This window comes from Eurosta solidaginis, chromosome X (genome assembly GCF_040869045.1).
Source record: "Eurosta solidaginis isolate ZX-2024a chromosome X, ASM4086904v1, whole genome shotgun sequence".
NCBI classification, from domain to species: domain Eukaryota; kingdom Metazoa; phylum Arthropoda; class Insecta; order Diptera; family Tephritidae; genus Eurosta; species Eurosta solidaginis.
In genome coordinates, this window is record NC_090324.1 from 31,193,263 (window position 1) to 31,205,383 (window position 12,121).

Consider the following 12,121-nt stretch of genomic DNA (forward strand, 5'->3'; position numbering starts at 1 on the left):
TCAACCCTCACTCATCGCGGACATTGCTGCTTGACAGTCTACGTCACAATCGCTACAACTAGGTTGAATTGGCGCTTCTGTTGTTTAAAAATAAAATAAATGTAAGGCGCGTTAACCTCCGAAGAGATCTATGGCCGAGCTTCTCTTCCAATTTGCGTCGTGCTCCTCTTGATTTTCCCTACAAATTGGCCGGAGGGGACCTATATGTTTTATGCCGACTCCGAACGGCATCTGCAAGGCAGATGAGTTTTCACTGAGAGCTTTTCATGGCAGAAATACACCCGGAGCGCTTGCCAAACACTGACGAGGGGCGACCCCGCTTAGAAAAATTTTCTTCTAATTGAAAAACCTTATTTCTAAAATTTTGATGTTGCTTTGCCCGGGAGTTGAACCCAGGGCATACGGTGTGATAGGCGGAGCACGCTACCATCACACCACGGTGGCCGCTTCTGTTGTTTGCTTGCAGTAAAAACCGCATATTTCCACGCACCCGACTCTGATTTACTTATTGACTTTTAAAATTTAATAGCCGTCAAAATGTCTTTGGATGAACTAAAGCAACAACGCGCAAATACTAAGAAAAATATTACACGCATTAGGAACATTGTTGAGGCTAGTTTGCGTACCGGAGGTAAAGTTCTTTCAACTGCCGAATATAAATGTCGCTTGGGTATTCTTGAATCCTACTTCAAGCAGGTTCTTTCCATCCAAACTGATATAGAAAAATTGGATACCGAAGTTGGAGGGCGCGCCGACCTTCAGGGGTTATACGTCGCCACAAAATTAGCAATCCAAACACAGCTGGTAGAAGATCACAACATTTCTCTATCGGAAACTAACTGCGCTGTGCATCACAGCACAAAATTTCCAAAACTAAAACTTCCAACGTTTAGTGGTAAATATTCCGAATACCAGAATTTCATCGTTTCCTTCAAGCAGGTAATTGATAAGGAGTATAGCCTTTCAAATATTGAAAAATTTAACCACTTGAGGAATTCACTCCAAGGTCAGGCTTTAGAAACCGTCGATGCGTTCCAGGTAACTAACGAAAATTACCCCAAGGCTTTAGAGCGATTAAAGGAAAGGTACGATAACAAAACGTTAATTTTTTTGGAAAACATCTCTGCTTTATTTGAATTGTCATCTCTTTCGAAACCAAATCCTTCACAGCTGAGAAGCCTTATCGATAAGGCATCTGCCATTTATGGGTCACTTCTCTATCTTGGTAACGATAAAGATATTTCTCACGCTATGCTTATTTACTTGGTATTGCAGAAATCGGACGAGCAAACAAACAAAAAGTGGAAAGAATCCTTGGATTTCAAGACGTTGCCGAAATGGGATGATTGTGTGAAGGTGTTGGAAAGACATTGCCAATATTTGGAATCGATGCAAACTTCATCTGTCGGATCATCGGTCTTTCCAGGTAGTAATAAATCCACCACAAGTAAGGTAAAAAACCAAACAAGCGGACATTCTTTCACCTGCTCAAAGATACCGTGTGTCGTTTGCTCGGATACGCATCATAGAATCCATAATTGCGATCGTTTCAAATCACTCAATGCTACTCATCGTTTTGAACAAGTGAAGAAAATTGGACTTTGCATCAACTGCTTAGCTAAAGGACATCAAGTGTCACAATGCCCCTCATCCTACAGATGCAAGGTTTGTTCAAAGCAGCACCATAGCTTACTCCATCGCGGGTCTACTACGAGTCCATTATCACAGGAAGCAGCTGTGCACACACTCATGCACAATTCGACATCTGATCAAGTCATCCTCGCAACGGCCAAGATTCTAGTGCGCGATTCGCTTGGCAATTATAGACTCGGCAAGGCCTTGTTGGACTCATGCTCTCAGGTGAATTTCATTACTGAAGAATTTGCTCAAAGCTTGTCGCTACCTAAATTTAAGGAAAATATTGAAATCCAAGGCATCGGTAAGTCCTCAACTAATATCAAATACAAAACCTCCATTAATGTCAAATCGCAACAAAGTGAATTCGAGCTTCCGCTAACACTTTGCATAACCCCTCACATTGCTTACCAACCAGACCCTCAAATAGATATTTCTTCTTGGAATATTCCAAGTAAAATCGCTCTCGCAGACGACGAATTTTACGTACCAAGAAAAATTGATTTGTTGTTGGGTACGGAAACTTTCTTTAGCCTCTTGTCAGTGGGCCAAATCAGGCTCGGAACCAATTTACCAATTTTGCAAAAAACTTTATTAGGATGGGTTTTATCAGGTCGTTACCGATCAAACAATAATTCACATCAACGTTCATGTCTATTTTCAGCTAACGATTCTGTGGATGTTAAAATGGAAAAATTATGGAGGATTGAAGAAGTTCCAGTTAATTCCGAGCCTTGGACCCGCGAACAAACAACTTGCGAGCAATTATACAGGACTACTGTTTCAAGAAATCAAACTGGCCGAATATTCGTAAAAATTCCCTTCAAGGATGATCCCTCCTGCTTAGGCGATTCGTACACAACAGCACTAAGGCGCTTCAATTCTCAAGAACGCCGCTTAGAAAAATCATCGAGTTTAAAGGATCAATATGTAGATTTTATGGCCGAATACGAGCGACTGGGACACATGAGCATCGTGGAGAATCCAAATTTGAATGAACCACACTATTACATCCCACATCATTGTGTTTTGAAGCCCACCAGCACAACAACAAAACTTCGTGTCGTTTTTGACGCTTCTTGTCGAACCACATCACAGAAATCTCTTAACGGCATTCAGTTGGTTGGCCCCACTCTTCAAAGTGAGTTAATTCTTCTCCTTCTTCGTTTTCGTCTATACAGATTCGTACTTACTGCCGATATAGTAAAGATGTACAGACAAGTACTTGTTGATCACAGTGATAGGCGTTTTCAATACATTTTGTGGAGGAGCTCACCGGCGGAAGAAATTCGTACCTATCAACTCAACACGGTAACTTATGGAATGGCGTCGGCACCGTATCTGGCCATACAAAGTTTACTATATTTGGCTGAGCAACATCAAGATCAGTTTCCACTTGGATCTAAGATCGTTAAATCATCATTTTACGTCGATGATTTGTTGTGTGGCTCAAATGATTTAACTGAACTTCTACAATTAAAGGAAGAGTTGATAGGCTTGTTAGCGTTGGGTGGATTCGAATTATCAAAATGGCATTCAAACCATCATCAAATTAGACAAAAATCTTAACTTGGACGAATCTGTTACCAGCGCCTTAGGTATGCGATGGGACCAAGCACAGGATATATTGTTGTTTTCGTTTGAACCGAAGAAAGGACCACCAAGTCGAATAACGAAGCGAACCATCCTTTCAATTGCATCATCTTTGTTCGATCCACTTGTTTGTTGGCTCCTATTGTGATTTTATCTAAAATTTTGTTGCAGGAAACTTGGATGCTTAAGCTGGAGTGGGATGAATCCGTGCCTCAGAATATTCATTCGGCTTGGAAAAATTTTCTCACAAACATATCCAACTTATCATCGCTCAAAGTACCGAGGTATTGCCTGTCGACAGACACCCAGTCTCTTCAGTTGCATGGCTTTTGTGATGCTTCGATAAGAGCATATGGATGTGCAATATACACCCGCACAGTTACCAAGTTCGGAGAGGTTTCTGTTCAATTACTCACTGCAAAGTCCAGAGTAGCCCCAATTAAGAAACAGTCGTTACCAAAACTAGAACTTTGCGGGGCTCTCCTCTTATCTCGTTTTTTTTTCTAAAATCAAATCAATTTTTTCTACTAAATCTTTTAACGTTTTTTTATGGACAGATTCTCAAGTGGTCTTGCATTGGCTAAAAATTCACTCAGTGACGCTCTCGACATTCGTTGGAAACCGGGTTTCGGAAATACACGATTTAACATCAGGAGCCCAAATGGAAGCATGTTCCAACTTATAGCAATCCTGCAGACATAGTTTCCAGATGATGTACGGTGGAAGAACTCGGCAGCTCGATTTGGTATACTGGACCTGCATTTTTGTACAAACCCATGGAGGCTTGGCCAAAAAACAAAGATAAACGCGTCGATATGAAAATTATAGAAATCGAAAGACGAAAATCGGCATTCGGCACAACTGTAAACAGCAATTACATCCTTCAAGTCGTGGATCAAAAGAGCTCATATACTGGCAGCATTAGATTAATCAGTTGGATGTTAAGATTCGTGAATAAAATATGACCTCATGGTGAATATAATCATTCAAAATCTCTCTCTCCGCAGGAATTGCACCGTGCCTTGATTTGCATAGTTTGGAATCTCCAACAAAAACATTTCGTTAACGATATTAATCTTTTACAGAAAAATCTGCAAACAAACGGACAGTTGCGTTACTTGAATCCCTTTCTCGAATCGATCGAAGGATTTCAACTATTGAGAGTTGGTGGACGGTTAGATCTTGCGGAGATTCCAGCCGATAGAAAGCACCCAATACTATTACCCAGCAAATGCGATTTTACTATCAAATACGTGCGACATCTGCATCAAAAGCATTACCATGCAGGACCAAAGGCGCTCGTAGCGCTAATAAGGCTAAAATTTTGGATTATTAACGCGCGCGACGTGGCAAGGCAAGTGGTCAGGTCATTCATACATTGTGTACGGTACAAGCCGAAACTGATGCAGCAAGTTATGGACATCTCCCAGTTGAGCGATTTACTCCGTCACGCCCTTTCGCCCGATGCGGCATTGACTTTTGTGGACCAGTTGATGTATATCTCCGTATTAGAGACAAGAGACCATACAAGGCATATATCGCAATCTTCGTTTGCCTTGCTACCAAGGCAGTACATATAGGAGTCGTTTCGAACCTTTCTACTGATGCATTTTTGGCATCCTTGAAACGAACGATCGGAAGAAGAGGTTTGCCATCTGATATATTCTGTGACAATGCTACAAATTTTGTTGGCGCTTGTAATAAACTGTTGGAATTAAAATCATTTTTATTTAAAAAGGAAACTCAAGATTTAATTATTAATTATTGTGCTAATGAGTTTATCAATTTTAATTTTATTCCACCCAGAGCACCTCATTTTGGCGGGATTTGGGAAGCGGCCGTGAAATCAGCAAAGGGCCATCTACGGCGCAGCATTTCAAACTCACGTCTAACCTACGAGGAACTCACAACAGTTTTAGTGGAAATCGAAGCGGTAATGAACTCTCGGCCAATAGCACCATTATCATCTGATCCTAATGATTTCGAAGCATTGACCCCTGGGCATTTCATTATTGGCGATGCATTAAAGGCACTTCCAGAGCGAAACGAATCATTCAAAGTAAACCAATCGCAACAGTGGGCGCAAATAACTGCAATTAAACTAAACTTTTGGAAGCAATGGTCACACGAATACATCAACGAATTACAAGTACGCTCAAAGTAGTTCAAAGATCGGCCAAACATTAACAACAACACCTTAGTCGTCATACATGAGGACAACCTACCTCCACAAAAATGGCTTATGGGAAGAATAGTGAATTGCATATCAGGAAAGGACTCGAAAGTTCGTGTGTTGACGTTCGCACATCAAAGGGAATTATTCGGCGCCCCATTCACAAGTTGGCGCTTTTACCAGTTTGAAATGTCTTTCAACGGGGCCGGGATGTTGGGTCACCGATTAAGAACCACTGCATTGCCAGTTAGCTCACACAATTTAAAACTCTATTTTCTTTAAGTTATAATTGGAGGCCACGGCTATCGCGGTCATTCGCCTGAATTACCGATATTTGCTGGCAGTTATGCTAGTACATGTTATTGGTGTAGTCTAACGCCAGTCACTCAACTATTGTTAATTTCCCAGTCTCTTTGTCAGCTCATTTGCATTGCTTAAAAATCATATGTACATACACATATACATACTTATTAGGTGCTGGAAAGTGCAATTATGAATGCAGCAACAATTGTATTGTTTTTTGTATAAGAGAATTTGTCTGGGCTCACTATTGAAAATTATGTATTTAGGAAAGTGAATTTGCAAAATAAAAGTTAGTCTAACAGCTGACCACCGTGTGTTCACTTCGTCATCTTTTCGGATCGTTTTCACATTGAATACGTTTGTGCATTGGTTAGAAAAACGTTTTTAACCGTACAAATTATAATATTTAAAATCATTACAAAAAAAATATATAAAACTGAGGAAAATTTACAAAAAATTTTAAATCATTAAAAAGCAAAAAATATGTAAAAATTAACTAAAACCCACAATTTGAAACTGTAAAAGAAAAAAACTTTTTATGAAATCAAGAAATAAGGCAGTGGTGGTGAATTTTTTGGTCGTGGCTAGTGGTAGAAAAAAAAATCGGTTGAAAAAATAGACATATACACATAATACCAAGACTTAATAAAAATCGGAAATAATACGAAAATTCAAAGTTTATAAAAAAACAAACTAATCGGCAGCAGAAATAATAAAAGAAATTAGAAAGAAACTCGAAAGAAAAAAAATTAAATTTTGAACTATAAAATCAAAAAACCGAAACTGTACCAAAAAACTAGTGGAAAAACGGCACTAGCCACGCCACTTCAATAACGACACTAGCCCCGCCACCGTCATAACGGCAAACCACCGTACATCGAAAAACCGAATAGCGGAAGGCTAGTTACGCCATCAGCAGCAGCAAGTGCAGCGGAAGAATATCAGGTGGCAGCAGCAGAACAGCAAGCGCAGCAGCAGTACACCAAACGCAGCAGAAAAACAGCAGACGGTAAAATGCAGAGGCACTTGGTATGGAATTTTTTCTCAATTTTTCTACTCACTTTTATACTATTTAAACTCATTTTATAAAAACTACTTAAAATTACTTTTCTTCAATTTCTAATTCCAATTCCAATTTTCATACCATTTTCTATAAAATAAAAAAAAAATTTTTATTAATAAATACATACACAATACATCCATCAAATTTATTAAAATACACATACATAGGTATATGCGTAAGGTTTCAGGTAGGCACTGTGGGACAGGGTCGGACAAAAACAGAAAACATTTTTTTTTTAATTTTTCATTAATTGCTTCTAGTTTTAGTCCCACTCTGCCTTACAGTGGGCTCCATTGATTACAAATTTTTTTTTTAAATCCCGGTGCGTCCGAGGACATTTATATTACAATTTTGGAAAGATGCGGTGCGCCCGTATCTATAAAAATAAAAACAATACAATTTTGATAAAAGCGGTGCGTCCGTTTAAAGCCTGTACAAAAATATTTGCCATTCTATAATCTTTGCATTTAAATTCAAATAAAATTATAATTTTGCCATACATTTCAGATTCAAAATTTTTTCACATTCTGAACAATTAAAAATTCTTACATTTCAATAAATATACTCGTAAACAATATTCAACATCTTTTAAATTGCATGTGAATTCCAATTCTCACTTCCGTTTTGCATGGAAAATTTTTAGCTAATTCCAATCATTGGGTTTGGATTTGCGGACAACAAAAGCGTAAAGTAAATATTTTTTTAATCTTTCTTTTCATTAACTAATCACTAACTTTAGTATTTCAATAAAATTCACTAACTAAAGTTTTTTTGCAATAAGTATTCGCTAACCAATTGTATAATTACAACTAAAATCTAAAAGCTTTCAAAAATACATACTTTTCATAAATTTCCTTTAAGAATACTTTCATAATTTTCTTTTGAGCTCAACTAAACTCGTTCAAATTTAATTTCCTTTAAATTCAATTTCTATTCAATCTTGCAACAACAAATTTTAATATTTTGTCTGTTCGTTTCAACACGTATGGACCTAAGAAACGGGAAGATAGTTTCTAAAAATTCCCATCCGAGTTCAAGTTCCAAAAATTCAGAGCAAGATTTAGACTCCAAAAACTCAGAGCAAGATACAAATTCCAATAATTCAGATTCTGATTCATCTTCAAGGGCATCGTCAACTGATACCTTAACAAGTGAACATAATTATAAATTATCCCTGAGTGCAGACATTTTAGGATTTGCTGATCAACCTGTAATTCCAAATTCTAGTTTTTCTATTCTAACTCCGACTCTTAACGTTATAACCATGGCCACAATCGAGGAGAAAAAATCGTTTATTAACACGTGTGCCTCGGTTATGCGAGACAACTACAGTGGAGACTCGTTAGCACTTGGCTCATTTATAAATAATGTTGAATTAATGGAAGTATTCTCTAACGAAAATTTAACTCCTACTTTTATTGCATTTTTAATATTCAAACTCAAGGCAAAGCTCGTGAAGCCCTACCAACGCATATAGAATCAGTCAGCCAAATTAAAGAAGCGTTATATAGTAAAATTAGGCCAGACAACTCGAAAGTTGTCGCGGGAAAAATTGCAGCCTTAAGAGTAACCAATAACAATTTTTCAGAATTTTCAAAGCAGGTAGAAGAACTTTCTGATTCGTTAAACGCTGTCTAATCATTGAAGGTATGACGCAGGCAAAAGCCCATGAGCCCACTAGTGTTTGTAGATTAAATAGTAGGTCAGATATGGTGAAATCAATCCTTGCGTCAAGAACGTTCAAAGATTCAAAGGACGTAGTAGCGAAAATGATTATAGAGCGAGAACAGGAACTTAAAGAGCGGCAAGTGTTAGCGTTTCGGTCACGTCCGATAAGATATAGTAATTTCCGTGGAAATTCCAGAGGTAACAGTAATTTCAGATATAACAACAATAGTAATTTTCGATTTAACGGTAATGCAAATAGGCAACACAATAATACAAATTTCCGAAATAACAATTATAACAGAGGCAATAATGGCAATTACAATAGAGGCAATAGCAATTCCAACAATAACAATAATAATCGGTCCGGAAATAACAGAAATTCCAATAATCAGGGTTCAAATTCTAGAAATTCAGCCAATGTTCGTTCCTTAAATGCCGAAGTCCCTCAGGCGCGAACACTGTGGGAGCAGGAGCAATTCGACTAAACACTTCTCAGTAAATATATTTTTTAAATTTAAATTTTTCCGATTTCGTCGAAGCCGCTTGTAGCGATTCACATAAAATATGTTCTTTTCTAGTAGATTCACAAGCAGACATTTCATTAATAAAAGTTTCCAGTTTGGCAAACGATGTAGAAGTAGACGATAGTAACGTAATAAATATAACAGGCGTAACAACAGACACGGTAACAACACTAGGAACAGTTAATACAAGTATAATTGCATCGAATACAGTTTTTCCTCTGACTCTTCACGTTGTCAATGACAACTTTAATATTCCTTCGGACGGTATAATAGGGAAAGACTTTCTAAAAACGAACAAATGCATGATCTATTATGCTAATGACACAATTACATTCGGACAAGGGACAGAAAAGGTAAATATTTCAATTTTGCATAGCACTTCAACAAATACTCTTGTAATCCCACCAAGATGTGAAGTTTTTCGTGTTTTTAGTTTGAAAAATTCGACAAGTCCAGTTTTTGTTGATTCTCAGGAACTTTGTAACGGTGTTTTCATAGCAAAATGTATCGTTGATACAAAAAAACCAATAATAAAAGTTATCAACACCACCGACAAGGTCAAGTACGTAAAAGATTTCAATATTCAAACTGAAGACATTAAAAACTTCAATGTCTATCGCATAAATGATACACATATCGATTCAAAACGCATAGAAGAGCTTAAATCAATTTTAGCAAAACAAATGCCTCCTTATGCTAAAAAGAAATTGCTTGATTTATGTTTGAAATATTCTGATATTTTTGCATTAAAAACCGACTTAATGACGCTTAATAATTTCTACGAACAAAAACTTAGATTAACAGACAAAACTCCTGTCTATATTAAAAATTACCGTTTGCCATACACACAACGCGAAGAAATAAATAAACAAGTCGAAAACCTATTACAGAATGATTTAATCGAACCTAGTTTTTCAAATTATAACAGCCCTTTAATTTTGGTACCGAAAAAAGATCCAACAGGCAAAAAGTCGTATCGTATGTGCGTAGATTTCAGAGCAGTCAATAAAAAGCTTATATCCGACAAATTTCCACTAGCACGCGTTGATGACATACTCGACAATCTTGGCAGAGCAAAATACTTTTCAACTCTAGATCTTTTTTCTGGTTTCCACCAAATACCCCTTCACCCTAAATCTAGAGACGTAACTTCTTTCAGTACAGATCTAGGAGCTTTTCGTTGGAAAGTTTCACCTTTCGGGTTAAATATAGCACCAAACTCTTTTTCTCGTATGATGTCAATAGCATTTCCAGGCATTTCGCCAAATCAGGCTTTTATGTATATTGACGACGTCATCGTCATTGGTTGTAGTGAGACACACCACCTTAAAAATCTAGAAAAAGTTTTCGAAACCTGTAGAAAGTTTAATTTAAAGCTGAATCCAAACAAGTGCAATTTCCTTCGTTCCGAAGTAACTTTTCTAGGCCATAAATGTACGTCAAAAGGTTTGCTGCCAGACGATTCAAAAAGAGACACTATCAAAAGGTATACTAAGCCAAAAGACAAAGATGCGGTTAGGCGATTTGTCGCATTTGCAAATTATTACAGGCGATTTATACCGAATTTTACCTCATTGGCAGCGCCTTTAAATCGTTTAAATCGGAAAAAAGTTGAATTTGTTTGGAATGAAGCGTGTGAAAACGCTTTCGAAAAACTAAAACTAGCATTAATGTCTCCTCAACTACTACAATACCCTGACTTCACAAAAGAATTTCTAATTACAGTAGATGCTTCTAAGAGTGGGTGTGGTGTTATATTAAGCCAAAAGTATGGTGGTAACGATTTACCAATTTGTTTCGCGTTAAAATCTTTTAATAAAGCAGAACAGAAAAAAGCAATTATCGAATTAGAACTCCTAGCAATACATTTCGCTATAAAGCATTTTCGTCCATATGTTTACGGTACAAATTTCACAGTAAAATCCGATCATAGACCACTAGTTTATCTTTTTAACATGAAAGACCTTCGTCTAAACTTTCTATAATTCGATTAAAACTGTCAGAATATAAATTTACGATTGAATATATAAAAGGAAAAATCTAACGTTGTGGCTGATGCTCTTTCATGCATTAGTATAGACGAAATAAAAGAATCTACAAAGCATGTTTTTAGCAGTCCAATTGCGATCACAAACCAAACAAAAGGAATTACAAAATAAAGACGATAATTTTACTGATACTTTTTGCGAAACGCCTAAAATCCAAGTTTATGACAAATTTTCATACAATTTTTCAAAAAAGATGCCGCGAATAAAGTCGACTATACAATTTAATAAGAATAACGAGATCTCCAATATACAAATTTATGCGCATTTAAAACATAAAAAAATAAATTTACTTAATTTTGTGAATGCTAACGGAAAGACAAATTTAGATGAGTTATTTTTGAGGCTTGAAAAAAGCAGCCGGCAGTCACAATATTAAGCAGATCGAATGGCCAAAAATTGATATATTTTTCAAAGAATTTCCAATTACAAATTTTAAAATCAGCGGTAATAAAATTTTAAAATCATTACAAATAATACTAACAGACCCTGTAGAAACTGTATCAGAAACAGAGCAAAAACAAAAACTTATGACAATTTATCATGAGGACCCTTTGCTAGGCGGTCATTGCGGCACAAAACGATTATATTCCAAGTTAAGAACAAAATACTATTGGAAAAATATGACAAGAGACATTGCGAAATTTGTCAAAAATTGCAATAAATGCCTTTTAAATAAAGTAAAACCAAAAACAAAGGAAAACCTTGTCTTGACTCCAACGCCCTGCAAACCCTTTGACATAGTAATTGTCGATACAATAGGTCCACTTCCGGAATCCAAATATGGTAACGAGTTCGCTGTTACTATGATTTGTGACTTTTCTAAATACCTGGTAACAGTAGCTGTACCAGATAAATCAGCAAAAACTATTGCTTGCGCTATTTTTGAAACCTTTATATTAACATATGGTACAATGAAAGCTATTACATCCGATTTAGGAACGGAATATAAAAACGAATTATTTTCTGAATTGACAAAACTTTTAAAGATTGATCATGATTTCTCAACAGCCTACCACCACGAAACTGTTGGTACTGTTGAAAGAAATCAAAGAGTCTTTAACGAATACTTGCGTGCATATCTAAGCGAAACGTATTCAGATTAGGATAAATATTT

The 12,121-nt window shown here is 36.7% G+C and overlaps 2 protein-coding genes across 25 annotated transcripts in view; both read left to right on the top strand.

Annotated features, from left to right (window-relative positions):
• Positions 1 to 12,121, top strand: part of zfh2 (Zn finger homeodomain 2) — a 2,927,436-nt gene that overhangs the window by 205,399 nt on the left and 2,709,916 nt on the right. The window contains exon 1 of one of the 24 annotated variants that reach the window (XR_010947785.1): positions 6,207 to 6,733. The exons of the other annotated variants lie outside the window; for them this stretch is intronic. The gene's annotated coding sequence lies outside the window, so the exon portion shown is untranslated. Of the gene's footprint in view, positions 1 to 6,206; positions 6,734 to 12,121 lie in introns of those variants that run through there. 24 annotated transcript variants of the gene reach the window in all.
• Positions 342 to 3,245, top strand: LOC137234204 (uncharacterized). Its single transcript, XM_067757809.1, has 2 exons — positions 342 to 1,939; positions 2,300 to 3,245. Exons 1-2 carry the CDS (start codon positions 538 to 540, stop codon positions 3,202 to 3,204), a joined length of 2,307 nt encoding a protein of 768 aa, XP_067613910.1. The 5' UTR covers positions 342 to 537; the 3' UTR covers positions 3,205 to 3,245.